This window comes from Bufo bufo, chromosome 7 (genome assembly GCF_905171765.1).
Source record: "Bufo bufo chromosome 7, aBufBuf1.1, whole genome shotgun sequence".
In the NCBI taxonomy this organism is placed as follows: Eukaryota; Metazoa; Chordata; class Amphibia; order Anura; family Bufonidae; genus Bufo; species Bufo bufo.
Window position 1 is genome coordinate 30,485,681 of NC_053395.1, and position 21,168 is coordinate 30,506,848.

Here is a 21,168-nt window from a genome sequence, read left to right on the forward strand (position 1 = left end):
ATGTCCTGTGGATATACCATGAATTTCTGAGTTGGGAAAAAGCCATAAAGTTGGTAATACACATTAGATAAATGTAACCCAAAGCCAATAATTTTGGCTGAATTGACCCCTGGGGGGCTTCTCCTATTCCCACTACAAAAAGAAGCAAACTCCACAAAATGTGTAGGAATAGCTGTCAGCTGAATGACCCAACAGCCTAAGAGTTGGCCAACCTTAGGTAGACCTTCCAAGTATGGGGGAGCATCTGATCATTTTACAGAACCTAAAATGAACAATGTTCTTTTTTATATAGTAGGTGTGAGGAATATGGATTAATATTTACTGTCAGCCATGTCCTCACACCCCCCCTTTGCTGACAGATAGCAGAGGTAGTGAACTCCACAGGAGGGCCCTGCTCCAAAGCCCCAGCCCTGATTGTCATTTGATTCACCTCTTGGCATGTTTATCAGTGTCAGCTGGCAAGGAAGAAAGTCCCAGGAGTCCAGGCTTCAAGGAGGCTCCAGGTGTCGAAGGTCACACCTCAATCAACCAGTTTGGAGGCAAGCTAAATCCTGCAGGAAGACCCCCCAGCAGGAGGTATCAGCCCTTGCTAGGATCAAGGATACCTTCCAGCCATGTTGGCACCTACATTTCATAAGGAATTATGAATCGCCCGGCCATCGCAGGCGCAAACCGGATACATATTTGTGTCCCAGTGGCCACGATGTACGTGCCCATGGTCTTTGTTTGATGGGGCGATGTCATGGAAGGGAGATATCCATATCTCCCCACAGAAACCAAATAACGGTACCATGTTTGGACTCTAGTTGTAGCCGGAACCCAAGCGGATCAATTGGGCCTGGAACCATCTTCCTGCGACATTCTGGTCTGGGGCTATGAGCCCTAAGGGGTTTTATGGGTCATTTGCTTCCAGCACCAGAGAAGGAGGGATGGACCCTACCCATATAGGCGGGGAGGGGCGCGGCCGGCTACAGGTCATAAGCCCATGCAAGCCAGCGGGCGGTGTCTTTTCTGAAGGGGGTCACATCGTGCCAATGTGTTTGGAGAGACCAGGAACCAGCTGACCTCACTGCCCCCACGTGACTGCAGCCAAGGGCTATTCCACCCTTATGACCCAAAGGAACTTTCATCTACCCGGTAACTGACTTTTACTCTGCTTAACCCTGTTGTACCCAAATAATCTGTATCTGTAACCTCAGACCACGGTATATATTCTCTGTGTATATTGTGTTAAATCTAGTGTGCCTTTACGGCGATTAAATATATAATTTAATCTTGTGCTATCTTGTATCTCGATCACGAATCCCCACGTCCGTGTTTTGACCTAGTTATAAGCTACCGCGGGTTGGTTTCTCACCCTATATAATCCATTTAGCGGACCGGGCTTATATCAAACGAGAACCTGGTGGCAGATTTCGCGGACTGAGACAGCGCTGTTTTCACTGCAGCAGTGAAAAGGCTCTCTCAGCTTGTTGCCTGTCTGTGCCCACGTGGACAGGAGGTGTGTGTGTAAACTGTACCAACCTGACCTTACCTGCTCCTCTGGAGGGCGTAACTTCACGTTTTTGGTCACCCGTGACTATACCGCGTCTCCTGAGCTCGACGTAGGCGACGTCAAGCGGGCACGAGGTGTGGTATTCGTCACAGTAGGTATGGTATTTTTGTGTATCAGAGCTTTTTACCTGTCACTTTGAAAGACTATATACACGTTTAAAGGGGTTGTCATGGATTTTTTCTTTTAATTTCTACCTCATCCAGCAGAACCTGTGAAGAATGCTATACTTGTTCCTGTTCTGTCTTCACTGGACTTCCTGTCTCTGTATATCAACTTCCTGCACAGATGGGGTTCACGCACACTGCTGCAGCCATTGACTAACCTCAGCAGTGATCTGTTCCCAAGTGGCACATCACTGCTTGGTCACAAGCTTCTTGGGGACATGTCACTGCTGAGGTCAGTCATTGGCTGCAGTGGTGCATGTGACCCCAGTCTGTGCAGGAAGTTGACAGATGGGACCAGTCCAGTGAAGACAGACCAGGAGCCATAAAGTCGGAGGAAGTCCAGTGAAGACAGACCAGGAGCCATAGAGCCGGAATAGAGTAGCAGGGAGCAGGTAAGTATAGTTTCTTCACAGACAGTGCTGGGTACAAGAATTTAATTCGGAACCTCCACCTACTGTGAGAATGTAGGGAGTGTTTATGTTCCTTCAGCTCGACTCTTTATCTCTGTGGCAATTCCGCTAATCCTCACCATATAGGTGAACCATATTCTGGAGATATTTTTTTTTATCTAGGCACTGCATGATTCTGTTATTGTTGCACTTTTAGAAGTTTGTTGGAAGACTATTATCTATTTTAGATTTTCTTCATTCCAAACCTGACAACATAGACCCCCATACAATGTGTTGTTTTTGGAGGCTTCACAGACCTTGCATTTCTGATACCAAAAGGGACAGGCATTTGTTCCTACTGAAGCTCCATGAGACTACTTAGATATGACAGATCCACTTGAAGTGATGTTGACTATTAATAGTCTTTAGGGTAATGGAACGGAGTGGACCTTTCTATGGACATCTTGCAAAATTAATGAAAGAGCAAAGCATCTGAAGCACGGCAGTGGCATTTACAAGTGCATGCCATGCCCATGTGCTAACCAATAATTCCACCACACTTTCACCAATGCAGTCATTGGTGACATCTCTAAAATTTGACATTCCACATGTATGAACCTGAAGAATAGAAAATTCAAGGCAATTCGATCTTCACAAAAATCCCAACCCTTGGTCATTCTTTTTTATTTGATCCTTTAATAATTCTTATTATTTTATCATTACAATCTTTTACATAAAACTTTTTTTCTGAGATTTTCTCAGATAATTAGAACTTCCTTTATTGGAGAACAACATGGAATGACCAGAATGCATGAATAGTTTGTTGAGTCTTAGGTTCTGGGACCTTCTTGTCCTGAAGCTTCTGGCCTCATCTTATAGATCATGTTCTCTAGTCCTTGAAGTGGAAGAGCAAAGTGCATTGTGCTTTATGTCTCCTTGATATTTGGGACAAGTCCATCCATGATGGTTTAAGATTTTAAGGACGTGAAGGTTTCTAGACTCTTTGTTAAGACCTATTAACATCTTGTTTCCTCCTTGATCCAAACTTCTTTAAACAAAAAAAATCTAAAATTCCTATTTTTTAAAGTCTGTTCCTCTCTGTATCGTCACTTTGTCCAGAGGTAAAGCTATCTATCAATTTGTCTATTTTCTGAAAATTTTCTTCTTGGAAGCCTTTGTCCACAGTTTTTGATTGATATCCTACTCCCAGTGAAAGTCCTGCCCAACAGTTTCATAGAACTTAATGTTATGGGGTCTATAGAATTCTCGTAATTGTTCTATATCGTCAGTGGTGATCTGTACATGAGCCCGACCCTTTGATTTACCCAAACAACGTGGTGCTCCTCCACCACCAGGCTTTTTGAGGCAAGGAAAACCCTTAGTCTTATTAAAGTAGAAATGTTTCTCTGTGACCAGACGTTTGAGGCCAAGAAAGTCCTGTACTCTTGCCATCTCCCCGGCTGGATCTGTGATCAGCCGCTCTCCGCTTACAAAGTGCATTTGGGATATTGGAAAATGACTAAGCCAGGGCTGCAGATGTAAAGCATAGAGTCCAATCCGGATAGCATTCCAGGAAGTATCCACCTCTCCACTTGTCCTATTGAGGAAAGCTAGTTCATTGAAGCTGGGGATGTCTGGTTTTTTGGATAGAGTCTGAGTATAATCAGAGATTGCCCGGGTCACGGGATTACGGACTACCACAATCAGTTTGACTCTAGGTGACATGTGTGAAATCCGACGAGGGGCTTCCCGCGTCACAAAGTAGCTGGGGGTTTTCTCCACCGTAATTTGGTGATCCAGGGATCGAGGCATCAGGTTTCTGTATTAGAAAAGAAGAAAATTGAAATTTAATAAAAATATCAATGGTGCTCCCCAATTTACATCCTTTTTTTATAACAACAATTGAGCTTATTTTAGTATTAACCTTTGAGTATTTGAACATAATTAGTAGAGCATATATACACATGTCCCATCACCCAGGAGGCAATGTACTTTGTATAGTAAATCCCACTGTCAATTTCATTGGGATTTCATCATTTTCTGATCTGGGTAAAAGCTAGGGCTGTGGGTCTTTGAAGGTCTCACATATATTGATCTAGCAATAAAGGCTATATGGGCTAAACGGTTCCCTAGTATGGAGCTGCAGACCATCATGTGCTGCAGTAGAGGGTGCTATACTTACTGAGATATACCGCTGGGGAGAATACCTCTATAGTTATGTATGACATCAGAGTACAGTAGAGTTCCTATACAGCTCTATGAAAGCCTTATTATAGCTTAGTACTCAGGATGAGCCAATTTCTTAAAATTCGTTTTGTTCTGATTTGTGTGAATCGTCAAAGATATTTGATTTTGGTGCAAATCGGTAGTACTTTTTCTCCTTATGGAGAGTGCCTAGTAGGTGTGAGAAGTCTTAAAGACCAGGCAATGCTCCTCTGGGTTTCTGGGAAAAAGATATGTAAATTAGCTTTTAATCTAAAAGAAAAAGTCAATGCTTAACCTTTTAAACATAACTTGGATAATAGCTAAGTCAGCATCTCATCTGCAGCTGTTTCAGGGTGATTATCCCTAATTGCAGAGCAGAAAGAACTTGCTTAGCCAGGTAAGAGGCAAATCAATCAAATCCACGTATGAATGCACCATTAGCTTTCTTTTTTTCTTTGGGATGGAAAGCTAATTTGCCTATCTTTTTCCTAGAAACCCGGAGGAGCATTGCCTGGCCTATAAGACTCCTCAAACCTACTAGGCATTTTCTGTAAGGAAAAAATATCTTGCAATTGGCCCAAATTTTTCTGGAAGAAATTCTGACAAATCTGAATTTTTGGAAAAATTTGGCTAGAATTTTGATTATATAGAATAGTTTCGCTCATCTCTGGGTGTGTGACCTTACGGTATCAGAACCAGCAGATTGCTGATGGGTTTCATTTTCCGATCACACGACCAGTCATGGTCACTGCTTCTTACAGAGCCAACTGCACCCAGCTGTAGCTTCATGATCACAACACATACGCATGGTCCTCAACATGTTCATAGGAATCTTCATTCATAGCTGTTAAAGGGTCAGATCCATGTGATGCTCAGACAAAATATATGACCGGCTGAAGCTATTGTTCACGGCAGTGACAGCTGCTTGCACCCGTGACTCAGGCTAGTCCTAATTAATCAAAACCCTGCCAGTCTGCCACCGGAGAAGCAGAATTTAAATACATAAAGCCATCTTAGCACCCGGCGGAGCTGGAAATCATTAAAACAGATAGAGTATCCACTGTAGATGTGAGTGTGCTGCCATCTACTACCCCAGCCTCTGCCTTACTTAGGCAGGCATTTATGCGCAGTTAATTTGTCTCAAAGTAATTAATCTGAGGTGAAATTCCAACCTAGATAAAGCAAGCTACATTCATTAAAAAAACCTCATAATAAGCTACAGCTGCTGCAATTATTTCCTAATCAAAAGCTTGTCGGGATGAAGATTTATCCGTGTATTGCGCATCCACACTGAGCAAGAAGCAGACTGGAAATTACTGCAGCCACTCATGTGAAGCCATCAGTTAGGATGATGTTTGCTTTCTCTGCTTGAGTGGCGCTAAAAAAATTGTGGGTACAGCCTGCTCCTTCTTTAGCAATTAGGGGGTGGACTGAATAAGCCACTTAGTCCCTTACTACATCCCTCAATGAAACTCAAGTCTAAGTCTAACGGAAAAGAACGGGTTACCATGTGATTCCCAACAATACAATGCCCAAATAATGCGACAGAATCCAGGGTAGGATTAGGGGCTAGAAGGTTCTCCTTTACAAGAGACGGGTGATACACGTCCATAAGATCAGTCCCCTTTACTAGAGAGACACCCATAAGACCAACCCCCTGCTCAATGCTATGCAAAATGATAAGTTCTTCTTTCATAATTTAATAGCATGCTCACATTTGTAGCCATAAGAGCAGGCCTGTAACTAAACACTGAATGAAGCAGCTCTTTCTCCCCCTCTAGCACAGCGGGAAATCGCAGCAACAATTAAGATGCTTAATCGCAGCCAGCCAAACAGCAACACAAAAATCTCACTTTCTGTATTAGAAGAGAACATGTGGGTACAGCCCTGTACTTCTTCAGTAATTAGGGGGTGGACTAAATAAGCTACTTAGTCCCTTACTGCATGCTTGTAGACTACAGTCTAATGGAAAAGAAAGGGGTTACCATGTGATTCCCAACAATACAATGCCCAAATCAAGGGTAGGATTAGGGGCTAGAGGTGTCTCCTTTACAACCCTTTACTAGAGAGGCACCCATAAGACCAGCCTCTGCTCAACTCTTTGCAAAATGATAAGTTATTTTATAATTTCAATTTCATAGCATGTTCACATTTGCAGCCATGTGAGCAGACGTGTAACTAAACGCTGAATGAAGCAGCACTTTCTCCCCCTCTAGCTCAGTGGGAAATCGCAGCACCAATTAAGATGCTTAATGGCAGCCAGCCAAACAGCAACACAAAAAATGCACTTTATGTATTAGCAGGGAACAAGTTATTAATTACTATGAAATACATCTTAAATTATTGACAATTTTGTGAAAGTTTTGACAAAATTTTTGGCTGCCGCTTATTTCCTGACCCCAATCCTAAAGGTAGATCATCAATATTACAGTCCTAGAAAACCCATTTTAGGAAGCTAGAGGATGAATCTGATATTAGTAACGTCCATGTTTCTCCTCTTTGGTAGGATCCTATGTCTCTGTCCACTTCTCAGACGTGTTTCTACTTAAGACTATATGCAGCAAGCCTTAGGGAATGGATGTGCTCGGGCAGTGGGTCTTATAATAGTGCAAACCACATTTTACTGTAAATGAGGTGACAATGGATGACCCAAGGGAGATCCTGCTAGAAATGCTAACAGGCCAAACATAGATACATACAGAAATATAAACCTTCATCCAATCAACTCAACCCAGCTTCATATTAACCCTCTTGACACAAGTCTGTTTTTAGAAAAAGAGAGGGACAAGATTCTTAAGTTTGTCTGATGTCTATGATAGACCATAGATATCAGCTTGGGGACAGATCCCTCCAAAATTGACTGGATCTACCAAAAATATCCCAAATGACCAACTTAACCCACTATCAAGGCAATTCCTAGTCACACCCACTTGAGTATCCCCTCCCCGGTGCGTCAGTATTTTCATAGCCCAAAGGTAAGAATCCATGAAGTTGTCAGTGAAGAATCTCTTCCCAACTGAAGAACTAGGATAATAATACGGTCTAATAGGCAGAGGTCTACTCCTGGGTTGGCAAGGCTGGAAGCGTCTTTTTATTGGTGCAATGTCCTGTCCCTGGTGGTCAAATGGTTTATTATGTAACAACCTGCTGGCTCACCTACAAAGGTGCCCAGTGTCCTGGTTGTCCTCCTGCATTTTTTCACTCTGCTTGTGGGTCACAAGCAAGAACAAACTCCCAGTCTCTATGGATCCACACTGCTCTGGCCTTGAACGTTGGTTAAAGGATAACTGTCACATTTAGACCCTAATTTCAATTTTCATATATGTAGTTACTAATAACATGATATTCCAGAATCAGTTACTATTAGACTGACTTACCCCATATTTAATAAGATTCAGCCCTTAGCAACCAGTCTGCATAAAACTGCAATTTCACTATTCAGTTAAGATGGCCACCACTGCCCTCACCCTGAGGCTAATCCCACCTGCCCTCACTAGCCAGTAACAATAGCCCCCCAAAAGTGTCAGTAACCAGAGCCCTCCCCCCCTAAAGTGTTAATCTCCTGTAGCACAGTTGGTCATAAGAGATATTTTTTTGTATATCCAGTCAATTTTTGTGGGATGTGCCCCCAAGCTAATACCTGTGGGCTAACATAGACATCAGATTGTCTTGTTCTCCTGCCTATGTTCTCCTGTCTGCTCCCTGCCCTGACCTTGGCCTGCTCTTTGCTCATGAGTAGACTATGCAAGACTTTCACCATTCAACTACATCTCCTGGCTGCTGCCTTGGTACCGTGAATTGGGAGTGCTTTCCCACCTACGTGTCAACTGTTACTATTGGAGACTACTTGGAGGGTAGCACTTTGGTATTCCCTGTGGGACCACAACCCTTACTCAAAGTCCCTAACTCTGCTCCCTGATTTAGCCCTACGTCAATTCTATTACCACCCTGGTGGGCCCATGTCTACGGTAAGCCATGGCTGCATAGTCATATCCAGTCTTATGTTAGAGTCTTCTTAAGATGTTTGAAGGGGTTCACACCACTATTTCATCCTTTTTCCCTCGCATTATCAGTATAATTTCTCTCTTCCCTTTCTGCAGGTGGGCACCAGCTCAAAAAGCACTGAAGGGATGAGGGAACAGGGAAGTTACTGAGCATGTTAATGCAGGAGAAGGTGAACCAGAAGGATAAACAGCAGGGGTGCTGCCAGAGAGGAAAATGTAATGTACATAAAAAACTTACGATTCTTTTTGGCATATATATATTACAATAATACTTCTTTCAAAATGTCCTATTCATTGCATAGTAATACTTTTCATGAGATAACCCCTTTAATAAAATGCAAAAACATCTTTCGGGTTCTTGGATCTAATTTTAATCATACAATGATTTCTTTTATTGAATAAGTACATTTTGTTAAATATTCATTCATCTATCCGCACAGACTCCTCAAGACTGCAGAATGTGATGGCGTTGGGGGCTTGAGAGCCATTCGAACGTCTACGCAATGTGATATGTGCAGGAAATGGACTTTACTGCGAGATTATTGTTCAGGTTCTGCACAATTCACCTCTACAAGAAGAGAACCTTTACATTATCGGAAAAAACCTATAACAATCCACGTGCCAATGAGAAATGAAGTAATTTCCCTTTATTCTCCCTGACAGTATATAACAATCTATAAGAAAATGCCAAGGAATGAGAAATCTTTGAAGGCACCTTTGAAGGTACCTGAAAACTCCCATGGACTCCATATTTAAGACTAGCATATCGGTGTGACGTGCCTCATGACTTCTAAAATGAGGCACCGCTTACAACCATCCTCCCAGACAAAGCTTCGGCTGGCACAAGGATACCAGCGTAACCTGCAGACATAACATCTACGCACACAATCGTCAGTGGTAGCAAAGGTCATAGTGCCTGCATGTGCATTCTAGCAGGCAAACAGCAGCATGGTTCATGAATGTGCTTAGTAGATCAAGATGACTTCTTGAGGGCAGTGGAATAAGTGGAGCTCAGGCTCAAAACTCTTCTGTACACTCTTTTATAGCCCAGAGCTTTGACCCCAGTGCTGTATACATGAGGATTGGATGTAGATCAGAGTTCTATAGTCAGAAGAAGTAGAAATCCACAACAACCAGGAACAGGGCCAAGTGGAGACCCCATAGGACAATGGCGGTCTAATCTGCTTTCTTCTGGTTGACTACCTGAGTGGTAGATATACCATAGTCTCCATTAGGATGATGGCCATGAACTTCTAGTAGCGTGAGTGTTATATTACCACTGGGGCTTCTTTGCCAAGTTGGCACCATAGGCTTATGGGTTTAGAGGGATCTATAAAGAGAGTAATTCCTTGTTTCCCTGGACTACACAAGCCCATGAAACTCCTCGGACCACCTTGTGCTAGATCTACTTGTAATGACAGGTGGGGAGCATTGCAGCCCTGAACACCCACACCACTTTCCCTACCTACTTGCACAATCTGCCCTAAATGACGGCCCACAACTACGTCCCCGATGTAGCTAAGGACAGAGGCCTAAACCTAATGGGATAAAAGAGTAGTCAGACAGACAGAGGTACAAATTAGATAGGCAAAACCAGATCAGGATCAGAATCCAAAAGGTAAGTCAAATACACAGCAGAGTGAAACTAGAAGATTCTGTAAAAGTGAAAGTCAGCAGGCAAGGTGAGGTCACAAACTAGCAGAGTCCAATACCAAAAAGAGTCCATTATCAAAAAAGGTCAAATAACAAGCAGAGTCAACTACCAGGAGGTCACTTCAGAGGCAAAATCAGAATACAAAGTCAGAAAAACAGGCAAATGGTCAGTGATTCAGAGTAACAAACACAAAAATAGCTAATAAGGCAGGAATACTAATCACAGGCAACTGTGGCCAGCAGATGCCTGTTTAAATACCCTGTCCTAATTAAGCATGCGACGCCCGCACCAAGCCAGATTGGCCCAGTGTCCCTGCTCCCTAATGGGTCAACCAGCCCCACTGTCAGCAAGGCTAGCTTGCCATAGCAATAGAACAACCCATCTGCGCCACCATAGTGCGGCCAGGACATACAAAAAGGGGCTGTCCAGATGGCTCAACACCTATTGGACTTAAAATAAACCCGCCCGTCATGTATATGTGCATGACATATATCTGGATCTGGTGGACTGGATCAGAATAGGGTTTCACCCCCCCTGGATATTAAGAGGAACATCTTCACTCACTGATGGCAAGAAGATATTGAAAATGGTGAAATCATTTTTGTAATTTCTGTGTGAGAAAAAAATTGGTACTCTGATCTCTGGTGAATGACATGTACAGTACAAGCATTAGTGTGTACTGTGTGCCCAAGCTGTACCCCGCTACAGTCTCCTATTGACCAACCAGAAAATAAAGAAATGGCAAAAATGTTAGGTCTTGCCCCAAAAATTGCTCTCGACTCAAAGAGATGAAAATCAAACAGGCAAAACCAAAACAGAATCCAAAAGCTAAGTCGAATACACAGCAGAGTGAAACTAGGAGATACGGTCTGAGTGAAAGTCAGCAGGCAAAGGTGAGGTCACAAACTAGCAGAGTCTAATACCAAAAAGAGGTCATTATCAAAAAAGGTCAAATAACAAAATCAGAAGGACCAAAATCAGAACGAGCAAAAATGTTAGGTCTTGCCCCAAAAATTGCTCTCGACAGAAAGGGGTGAAAATCAGACAAGCAAAACCAGAACAGGATCAGAATCCAAAAGCTAAGTCAAATACACAGCAGTGTAAAACTAGGAGATACGGTCAGAATGAAAGTCAGCAGGCAAAGGTGAGATCACAAACTAGCAAAGTCTAATACCAAAAAGAGTCCATTATCAAAAAAGGTCAAATAACAAGCAGAGTCAACTACCAGGAGGTCACTTCAGAGGCAAAATCAGAATACAAAGTCAGAAAAACAGGCAAATGGTCAGTGATTCAGAGTAACAAACACAAAAATAGCTAATAAGGCAGGAATACTAATCACAGGCAACTGTGGCCAGCAGATGCCTGTTTAAATACCCTGTCCTAATTAAGCATGCGACGCCCGCACCAAGCCAGATTGGCCCAGTGTCCCTGCTCCCTAATGGGTCAACCAGCCCCACTGTCAGCAAGGCTAGCTTGCCATAGCAATAGAACAACCCATCTGCGCCACCATAGTGCGGCCAGGACATACAAAAAGGGGCTGTCCAGATGGCTCAACACCCATTGGACTTAAAATAAACCCGCCCGTCATGTATATGTGCATGACATATATCTGGATCTGGTGGACTGGATCAGAATAGGGTTTCACCCCCCCTGGATATTAAGAGGAACATCTTCACTCACTGATGGCAAGAAGATATTGAAAATGGTGAAATCATTTTTGTAATTTCTGTGTGAGAAAAAAATTGGTACTCTGATCTCTGGTGAATGACATGTACAGTACAAGCATTAGTGTGTACTGTGTGCCCAAGCTGTACCCCGCTACAGTCTCCTATTGACCAACCAGAAAATAAAGAAATGGCAAAAATGTTAGGTCTTGCCCCAAAAATTGCTCTCGACTCAAAGAGATGAAAATCAAACAGGCAAAACCAAAACAGAATCCAAAAGCTAAGTCGAATACACAGCAGAGTGAAACTAGGAGATACGGTCTGAGTGAAAGTCAGCAGGCAAAGGTGAGGTCACAAACTAGCAGAGTCTAATACCAAAAAGAGGTCATTATCAAAAAAGGTCAAATAACAAAATCAGAAGGACCAAAATCAGAACGAGCAAAAATGTTAGGTCTTGCCCCAAAAATTGCTCTCGACAGAAAGGGGTGAAAATCAGACAAGCAAAACCAGAACAGGATCAGAATCCAAAAGCTAAGTCAAATACACAGCAGTGTAAAACTAGGAGATACGGTCAGAATGAAAGTCAGCAGGCAAAGGTGAGATCACAAACTAGCAAAGTCTAATACCAAAAAGAGTCCATTATCAAAAAAGGTCAAATAACAAGCAACGAGTCAACTACCAGGAGGTCGCATCAGAGACAAAATCAGAATACAGTGGCAAAGTCAGAAAAACAGGCAAATGGTAAACGATCCAGAGTAACAAACACAAAACTTGCTAATGAGTCAGGAATACCAATCACAGGCAACTGTGTTTAAATCGCCCGTCCTAAGGCTTCCCTACTAACGTGCTAGTGATTAAAAGCGTTCAGAATATTTCTGCTAATTGCTCCTTTCTGTAGTGTGTCGCCACCAGTGGGTGACATACATGTAATGACGGCCATAAAGAAAGGTGGAAATGGGGAGCAAACCCCTCATATACAACACAACCCCATTCATATTATTTTTTTTGTTGCCATGATTAAATGAGTTCTTTAAAGCTGATGGGCTATCCTTAGGACAGGCCCCTGATACTAGATTGCTGGGTGTCTGACCCTTGGCACCTCCTATGTCCAGCTCTTCACCCAAACTTGACAACTCAACGGAAACGTACCAGAGGCTCAGAGAAAAAGTGAAGACCTCCAAGACAAGTTGGCAAATCTCTTGCCTAAACCACCTGGAACATCTTGGAACATGTTTGCAGCCCTGAATATGTTTGACATCATCCTGGTGTCCAAACGTACATTGGGGCGGCAGTGTGCATGGCCAACAAAGGGGGCATGGATTGAAAAACAGGACTTGTCAATCCCTGGGGAAAAAAAGATGGCGTGCTTTGAGTGACACACTGTTGACCTCCTTGAAGCCAATTATAAAAAGTGGTCAAGTACGCCTTTGCCATGCGTGCGCAGCAGTATGACATGGTGGTGAATGAGGTTGTGTTGTATTTGAGGGGTTTGCTCCCCATTTCCACCTGCTTTTATGGTCGTCAGTACACGTATGTCACCCACTGATGGCGGTAGTCTACAGGATGGAACAATTAGCAGGAATATACGCTGCGTAGATTTTAATCACTAGGACATTAGTAGGGAAGCCTTAGGACAGCACAAATCCGCTCCAGCGTTGGCAGCCTACCCTCCCTGAGCTATACTAAAATGCCGCTCTTCGGTGACCTAAGTCAGCGTATTCCCTCGCTAAAAGTACCTCTCAAGTACTGTCATCTTGGCTGATGCAGCTCCCGGCTGACCTATTCCACATCACTCCTAGGCATTGGAAGCACCTATCCGCCATGCAGAGGATATAAATCAAAGGACAAACTGGCGAGTGAGAGAAATCCTCGCTGGTGCCAGAATCTAATCACGGCCCGTCATAGATTTTCCCATTATACCTCGGATCAGAATTATTGATCCGTTTGGAGGACAGTCTATTAATTACCAGCCAGATGGACATGTTTCTTTACTTGTAATGGTGCTACTGATCAACTCAAGTCCTAAACTAGTAAAAAGAAACTGCACTTGTTGAGCCTGAGGAGGAGATGGAGACATCTCAGATACTGGAGGAATGGATAGAAAATCAGCCGTGGGCAAAAATGTTAAATTTGAAAGTTAATAAACTAAGTCAAGCACCTGATTGATGGAAACTTTACAGTGGGAGGGGTGAGAGAAAAAGCAACCCCCCATGAGAGCTACTATGGCTGGTGGTGGTAGATGGCAAAAAAAAATAAAAAATCACAGTCCCTTAAAGGGGTTCTCCAATGATTAAAGGGGTTGTCTCACTTCAATAAGTGGCATTTATCATGTAGAGAAAGTTAATACAAGGCACTTACTAATGTATTGTCATTGTCCATATTGCCTGCTTTGCTGGCTGAATTCATTTTTCTATTACATTATATACTGCTCATTTCCATGGTTACAGACCACCTTGCAATCCATCAGTGGTGGCCGTGCTTGTACACTACAGGAAAAAGCATCAGCCTCTCTGGTGGCCAGGAATATAGGCTAGTGCTTTTTTATGTCGATTTGGGCTATAATTTATGCTACTTTCTGCCACAAATTATAGTAAATCGGTTGGGCCACACCTTCACATTAAAGTTGCAAATGTACAACATTTAGACACCTTTTTTTCTGGTGCAAAGACAATGAGAAATCCCCCACGTATACATATGTATGCAGTAAGCTCCCCCTACTGGTGGCTTGAAGTAGGCACTATGACAGTATCACAGCAAACAGGGGGACCCCATAGTAGTTGTGTTTTTTGCTTCTATGGTATGTATTCTCATGAGAGTATCTGAAAATGGGTTTTCTAATAAAGTGACAGCTTCTCAGAACTACTACCGTACATCATAAGAAAACACTGTGACTCGGAGAGTTCAGTCGTCATAATTCACAGGAGAGACCAGGTCCTCGTGTGCCCTTCATTCCCCGCTCATTACAACAGAACTTGGGAGGCAGCCAAGACCCTTGCTTCTTGGTCTATGTAGAAATCTATACTTTTATATATTGTTTTTATCTTGAAAGGAGTCGGGAAAAAAAACTTCAAGTCTTCAAAAGTCATTGCGTAATAAAAAAGTAATGGAAGGTTTCAGTGTGGAGACACATGACGTCGAAGTAGGGGACTGCATTACTAGCAATTCCTTAATGTAATGGCACCATCACTTTACAGATAGGACTGAATGGATTATAGAGCTCCAGGAAATCAAATTTCTCTCTAGAAGTAGGTGAATTCTCCAAGGTTCCATCATGAATAATAATCGAGGCGTAGTGGAAACACAGATGATCCACTTTTCCACTTGAGTTGTCTTCTACATCTACATGATAACTATGACCACCGGCAGTGTCTGTGTCCCTCTCGTACACTGTAACCTCTGTCCCTGCTGAAGGAAAGTTTTTCCAGAAGAATGATTCCTTGTACACAGTATCAGCCATAACCGGGAGGCGGTGGACAACGAAGACTCTCCTCCAGAGATGATGGAGAACCTCAGGTGGTAAGGACATGTTCACACGTGGCTGACTTCTTCACAGAGAATTTCACTCTAGGATTTGAAAAAAGTATAATTTCTATATCCGCATGGATCTTTCCATTATTGGGGCTCTGACGACTCCATCCGTGTGTGTGGAGTGGAATCTGGACCAAGAAAGTTATATTTGGTTATTTTTGCCCATTGATTTTTTAAGATGTTGTCCACTTTGGACAATCCCTTTTGGTCAAAAGGACCCCCTAGGGATGAGATGATCACAGGGTCTCCTGCTGATGAAAATCATCTTTAAACAAGTGATCAATCTCCCTGCAGCACCCCCGCAGGAGAAGTGAAGCATTACACCATTGTTATTTAGATAGATGGGCTGTTGGTGTGCTACTCTGACAAACTCCAGCAGGGTAAGAGATGCTCCTTGTAGATGATCTAACTCAGAACTCCATAGAAGGTCTGTATACAGCTCCCTATGAGACATTATTATGTATTGTAGCTGGAGAACTTTACAGTCTATCTATCTATCTATCTCTCTATCTATCCACCCATCTATCCAATATCTATCTATCTATCTATCTATCTATCTATCCATCCATCTATCTATCTATCTATCTATCTATCTATCTATCTATCTAATATCTATCTATTTATCTATCTAATCTATCTCTCCATCCATCATAAAACATTTCGGGGAGAAGACTCCTATAAGTCTATTAAAAGGTAACAATTGCTCACGAGTTTCTTATCTTACAATTCTCGTGATTAGATTTATCCCATAAAACTCTTTATTTTTCATTTTTCCACATTTATCTATAGATATTTCTCCGTTCTATTAGGCTCTATGAGTATATACGCAGATGTGTATTTTCCAAGACATCTCAGCAGTATATTCTGACTGCAGCGTGTGAAGGAACCTATTGCCAAAATCCATAAACCTTCGCCATCATCTGACTGACGCATATCATAAAAAGGAAGTCAATGGTCTATAGAAGACTGACTGATGACAGGGACTACAGGCAATTACCACAAGGTAAATCCACTGCATGGAAAGGGTTAATGCTGTGGATGTGGTAAGAGAAGACCCCGTAATTAATGCCTATGTGGTCATTTTAGGGTTGGAACCCCCCCCTTCCCCCACCCAGTGTCTCAATATTCTCCTTCTACACTGATTTAAGTATCTAGGACATTGGGTGATCCTCAACGTCCATGAAGAAGACCTTAAGTGATCCCAGCTCCTTGGCCAGACGTGGCACTGGGATACACCAGTTTGGAGGAATTTTGGGGTGAAGCCACCACAGGGATGCTTTTTAGTGAACGTTATGCAATATTGGAAGCCATCTGTAATGGCCACCTTGCTGGCAGTATTTGTGCAGTCCTAGCAATGCTTCTCGGTAACCGCGCTCAATCATTCTTAATGACTTCTGCTTGAGATGTAAGCTGAGAGAATTAGAAATTCAGGGGCTCCTAAAAGGAAACTGGTACCACTGTTCCCATGTGACACCGCAGATACATGTCTTATAGATACACTTACTTTATCTTTGCCACTGAGAACAGATTTAAAGGGGAAGTCCACTTTAAAAAAAAAAAAAGAAAAAGAAAAAGAAAAAATTAGTTCCTCTTTACTGAGTCTTGAATATGCAGTGCATTGTGTTTTCCTATAGAAACATGGGTAAGTTTGACATTTATGGGCGGACGCTCTGGTGGGTTCACATTAGACCCCAAGAGTTATGAAAATTTGAAGACTTTTTTAAAAATAAATTTACCTTAATTTCACTATTTAAGAAATCATGACAGGTTAACCATTGGAGCAAAATTGGAATTAATGGATGTTAACCTCCTGGATCCTCTATTTTAATATACAGAGAGGAGAGGGCAGGTAATGGTTACTTTAGCTGGCTGCTCTTCTATGTATTGTACTTATTGGTGAGGAGTCATATATGTTGTACTTAAGGGAGATGGGTCATGTATGTTGTACTTATGGGCGATAGATCATGTATGTTGTACTTAAGGGCGATGGGTCATGTATGTTGTACTTAAGTGCGATGGGTCATGTATGTTGTACTTATGGGCGATAGATCATGTATGTTGTACGTACTACTTATGAGTGACGGGTCATGTATGTTACTAGTTATAAGGAATAAAATGCTCAGATGTAAAGAGACAGAACAATTTTAGGCAAAATCAGACGACTGTTCCCATATTGGGTATATGTGAAAACCTTCTATAAGGAGAATGAAAAACATTTCCAACATTTCCAAAAACATCTCAACTGCAATTAAAATTGTTGAGTGTTTAGAGGTGATCACCCCAAATCTGATGGTCCTTTTTCATACCCAGCATTATAGATAATGAGACGTGATCACCCCAGATCTGATGGTCCTTATTCATACCCAGCTTTAGAAAAAATAGGAAGTGATCAATCCAGATCTGATGGTCATCATCCATACCCAGCTTTATAGATAATCAGAAGTGATCACCGCAGACCTGATGGCCCTCATTCATACCCAGCTTTATAGATAATCAGAAGTGATCACTACAGATCTGATGGTCATCATTCATACCCAGCTTTATAGATACCGTAATCAGAAGTGATCACCGCGGACCTGATGGTCCTTATTCATACCCAGCTTTATAGATAATCAGAAGTGATCACCACAGATTTGAGGGTCACAATTCATAAATACCTTTACTAATAATCAAAAGTAATCACCCAAGATCTGATAGTCCTCATTCATACCCATCTTTATAGATCATCAGAAGTAATCACCCCAGATCTGATGGTCACCATTCATACATAGCTTTACTGATAATCATAAGTGATCACCATGATGGTCCTCATTCATACTCAGCTTTGTAGATAATCACAAGTGATCATCACCCTGATGGTCCTCATTCATACTCAGCTTTATAGATAATCAGAAGTGATCACCCTAGATCTGATGGTCCTCATTCATACCCAGCTTTATAGATAATCAGAAGTGATCACCCTAATTCTGAAGGTCGCCATCCATATCCAGTTTTACAGTTAATCAGAAGTGATCACCATTCAAACCCAGCTTTATATATAACTGGAAGGGATCACCCCAGATCTGATGGTCACCATTAATACCCAGCTTTGTAGATTATCATAAGAAGTGATCGCCCCAGATCAGATGACCCTCATTCATACCCAGCTTTATAGATCTTCAGAAGTGATCACCCCAGATCTGATGGTCCTCATTTATACCCATCATTATAGAAAATAAGAAGTCATCACCACAGATCTGATGGTCACCATTCACACATAGCTTTACTGATAATCATAAGTGATCACCCTGATGGTCCTCATTCATACCCAGCTTTATAGATCTTCAGAAGTGATCACCCCAGATCTGATGGTCCTCATTTATACCCATCATTATAGAAAATAAGAAGTCATCACCACAGATCTGATGGTCACCATTCACACATAGCTTTACTGATAATCATAAGTGATCACCCTGATGGTCCTCATTCATACTCAGCTTTATAGATAATCAGAAGTGATCATCCCAGATCTGATGGTCCTCATCCATACCCAGCTTTATAGATAATCAGAAGTGATCACACCAGATCTGATGGTCGCCATCCATATGCAGCTTTACAGTTAATCAGAAGTGATCACCATTCAAACCCAGCTTTATATATAACTGGAAGTGATAACCCCAGATCTGATGGTCACCATTAATACCCAGCTTTATAGATTATCATAAGAAGTGATCGCCCCAGATCGGATGACCCTCATTCATACCCAGCTTTATAGATCTTCAGAAGTGATCACCCCAGATCTGATGGTCCTTATTTATACCCATCATTATAGAAAATAAGAAGTGATCACCACAGATCTGATGGTCACCATTCATACATAGCTTTACTGATAATCATAAGTGATCACCCTGATGGTCCTCATTCATACTCAGCTTTATAGATAATCATAAGTGATCACCCTATGGTCCTCATCCATACCCAGCTTTATAGATAATCAGAAGTGATCATCCCAGATCTGATGGTCCTCATTCATACCCAGCTTTATCGATAATCAGAGGTGATCACCCGAGATCTGATGGTCGCCATCCATATCTAGCTTTACAGTTAATCAGAAGTGATCACCATTCATACCTAGCTTTATATATAACTGAAAGTGATCACCCCAGATCTGATGGTCACCATTCATACCCAGCTTTATAGATCATCATAAGAAGTGATCACCCCAGATCTGATAGTCATCATTCATACCCAGCTTTATAAATCCTCAGAAGTGATCACCCCAGATCTGATGGTCCTTATTCATACCCAGCTTTATATATAACTGGAAGTGATCAACCCAGGTCTGATGGTCCTCATCTATACCCAGCTTTATAGATCATCATAAGAAGTGGTCACCCCGGATCTCATGGTCACCACCATTCACATCCAGCTTTATACATCATCAGAAGTGGTCACCCCAGATCTGATGACCCTCATTCATACCCAGCATTATAGATAATCATATGTCCACTTACCTGTACCAGTCCAACCCCATCTCATAGTTCCTGTCAAAGAAGTGGGGTTCAGTGCCCATAGCTCTCACTTCTGGATGCACCCTAACAAATTCCAGGACTGCTCTAGTGCCCCCCTTCTTGACCCCCACAATGATGGCCTGGGGCAGCCTCTTGTGCCCGTATCGGGGTGCAGCCGTGCTATTCCCAGTGGGGTGCGCCTGGTGCTCGGTAGGTTTTGGGGGGCTCCCAGTCATTTCGGGGGGTTCCGTCTGATTCTTGCCACTCCAGTCCGGGTAGGAGGATAGGTCCGTGTTGGAGAAGGTAAGTGCAGCTCCGGAGTGGGGGCACAGGAGCACATTCTGCAGTAGTTTCTTGCCCCCCAGCAGTGGGGGGCAGCCGAGGTGCAGGTACCCCTGGCTGTGCATGTTGTGGTGCCCCCCGCGCAGGATGAGGTTGTAGCAGAGAAGGGTGCAGGACAGGCACAGGGTGCACAGGAAGAGGTACCTGCGGGCATTGCGGGGGCTCAGTCTGGGTGCCATGGCTCCACGCACAGGGGCCACATTGTGGCCCCCCCGGGCTCCTGCATGTGTGACTGTCCCGGTAAAGCTACACACCCGGCACTGGTAGCTGCTGGCACACCCCCACCTTGTCTGAGACCAGCCTGGTGAAGGAGGGCTCTCAGGATCCCCCACCCTTCTGCCTTTAACCCACCTGATGCCAGAACCGGGCAGAAACATGCGGCGCCTAACCCCTGCCCTGCCGAGCTGCTCTCCTGTATGACAGATGCCAAGCCTATGTTCTAGCACCGGCTTTGCAGGAAGAGACTGGAGAGTTACGTATGAATCTGCCTTAGCAAATCTTATGATTTTCTCCAAGAAAAACCCACAAACCAGTAGGTATTTCTTGGAAAATGCATCTTCTGGTGCAAATACCTTAAAAATTACAAGGAGAGATTTTGGAACCCTGCTAAAAGCGACCAATCACAGCGCTGCTTTCATATGACAGGTGAACTCATAGAAATAAAAGCTGCACTGTGATTGGTTGCTATGGGCAACATAGCCAGCTGTTCTTTTGGATTTATTAATCATGGCGTTTTATCCCCTGGATGAAAAGTAATAACATTTGGCGCCTTTTGATCAGGAAACTAAATCCACAGCAGCTATAAGCGCTATGTATGCCATGAATCAATAGGTGGCATGAATCAATACAGTTTTTGGAAAGATGGAAACCGCGCCCATTTTACCAATAATTTTTCAAAACGGGGCCAGAAAAGTCGCAAGTGATGGCGCAGAGATGGCTAAAATAAAAAAGTAACTGGCATTTAATTGATTGATAAATTCCCTTCGTGGTTCTAGCGCCCTATTTATAAAGCTTTTGCGACATTTTTTTGGTGGCAGAGGTGGAAATGGTGAGCGGGGCTTTACAGTCACCCTAATGACAAGGCGCATCCTGCATACCTTACATTGACAGCCCATTGACTTGACGAGCATCTGTCAACAGGATCAACCCCATTAAATCAGACACAGCGTCTGC

At 42.8% G+C, this 21,168-nt stretch overlaps 1 protein-coding gene across 1 annotated transcript; it reads right to left on the reverse strand.

Annotated features, from left to right (window-relative positions):
- Positions 1-2,934: 2,934 nt before the first annotated feature.
- LOC121007419 (heparan sulfate glucosamine 3-O-sulfotransferase 2-like) lies at positions 2,935-20,260 on the reverse strand. Its single transcript, XM_040439339.1, has 2 exons — positions 19,657-20,260; positions 2,935-3,927 (listed from the first exon to the last, which is right to left on the reverse strand). Exons 1-2 carry the CDS (start codon positions 20,172-20,174, stop codon positions 3,309-3,311), a joined length of 1,137 nt encoding a protein of 378 aa, XP_040295273.1. The 5' UTR covers positions 20,175-20,260; the 3' UTR covers positions 2,935-3,308.
- Between the last annotated feature and the right edge of the window lie 908 nt (positions 20,261-21,168).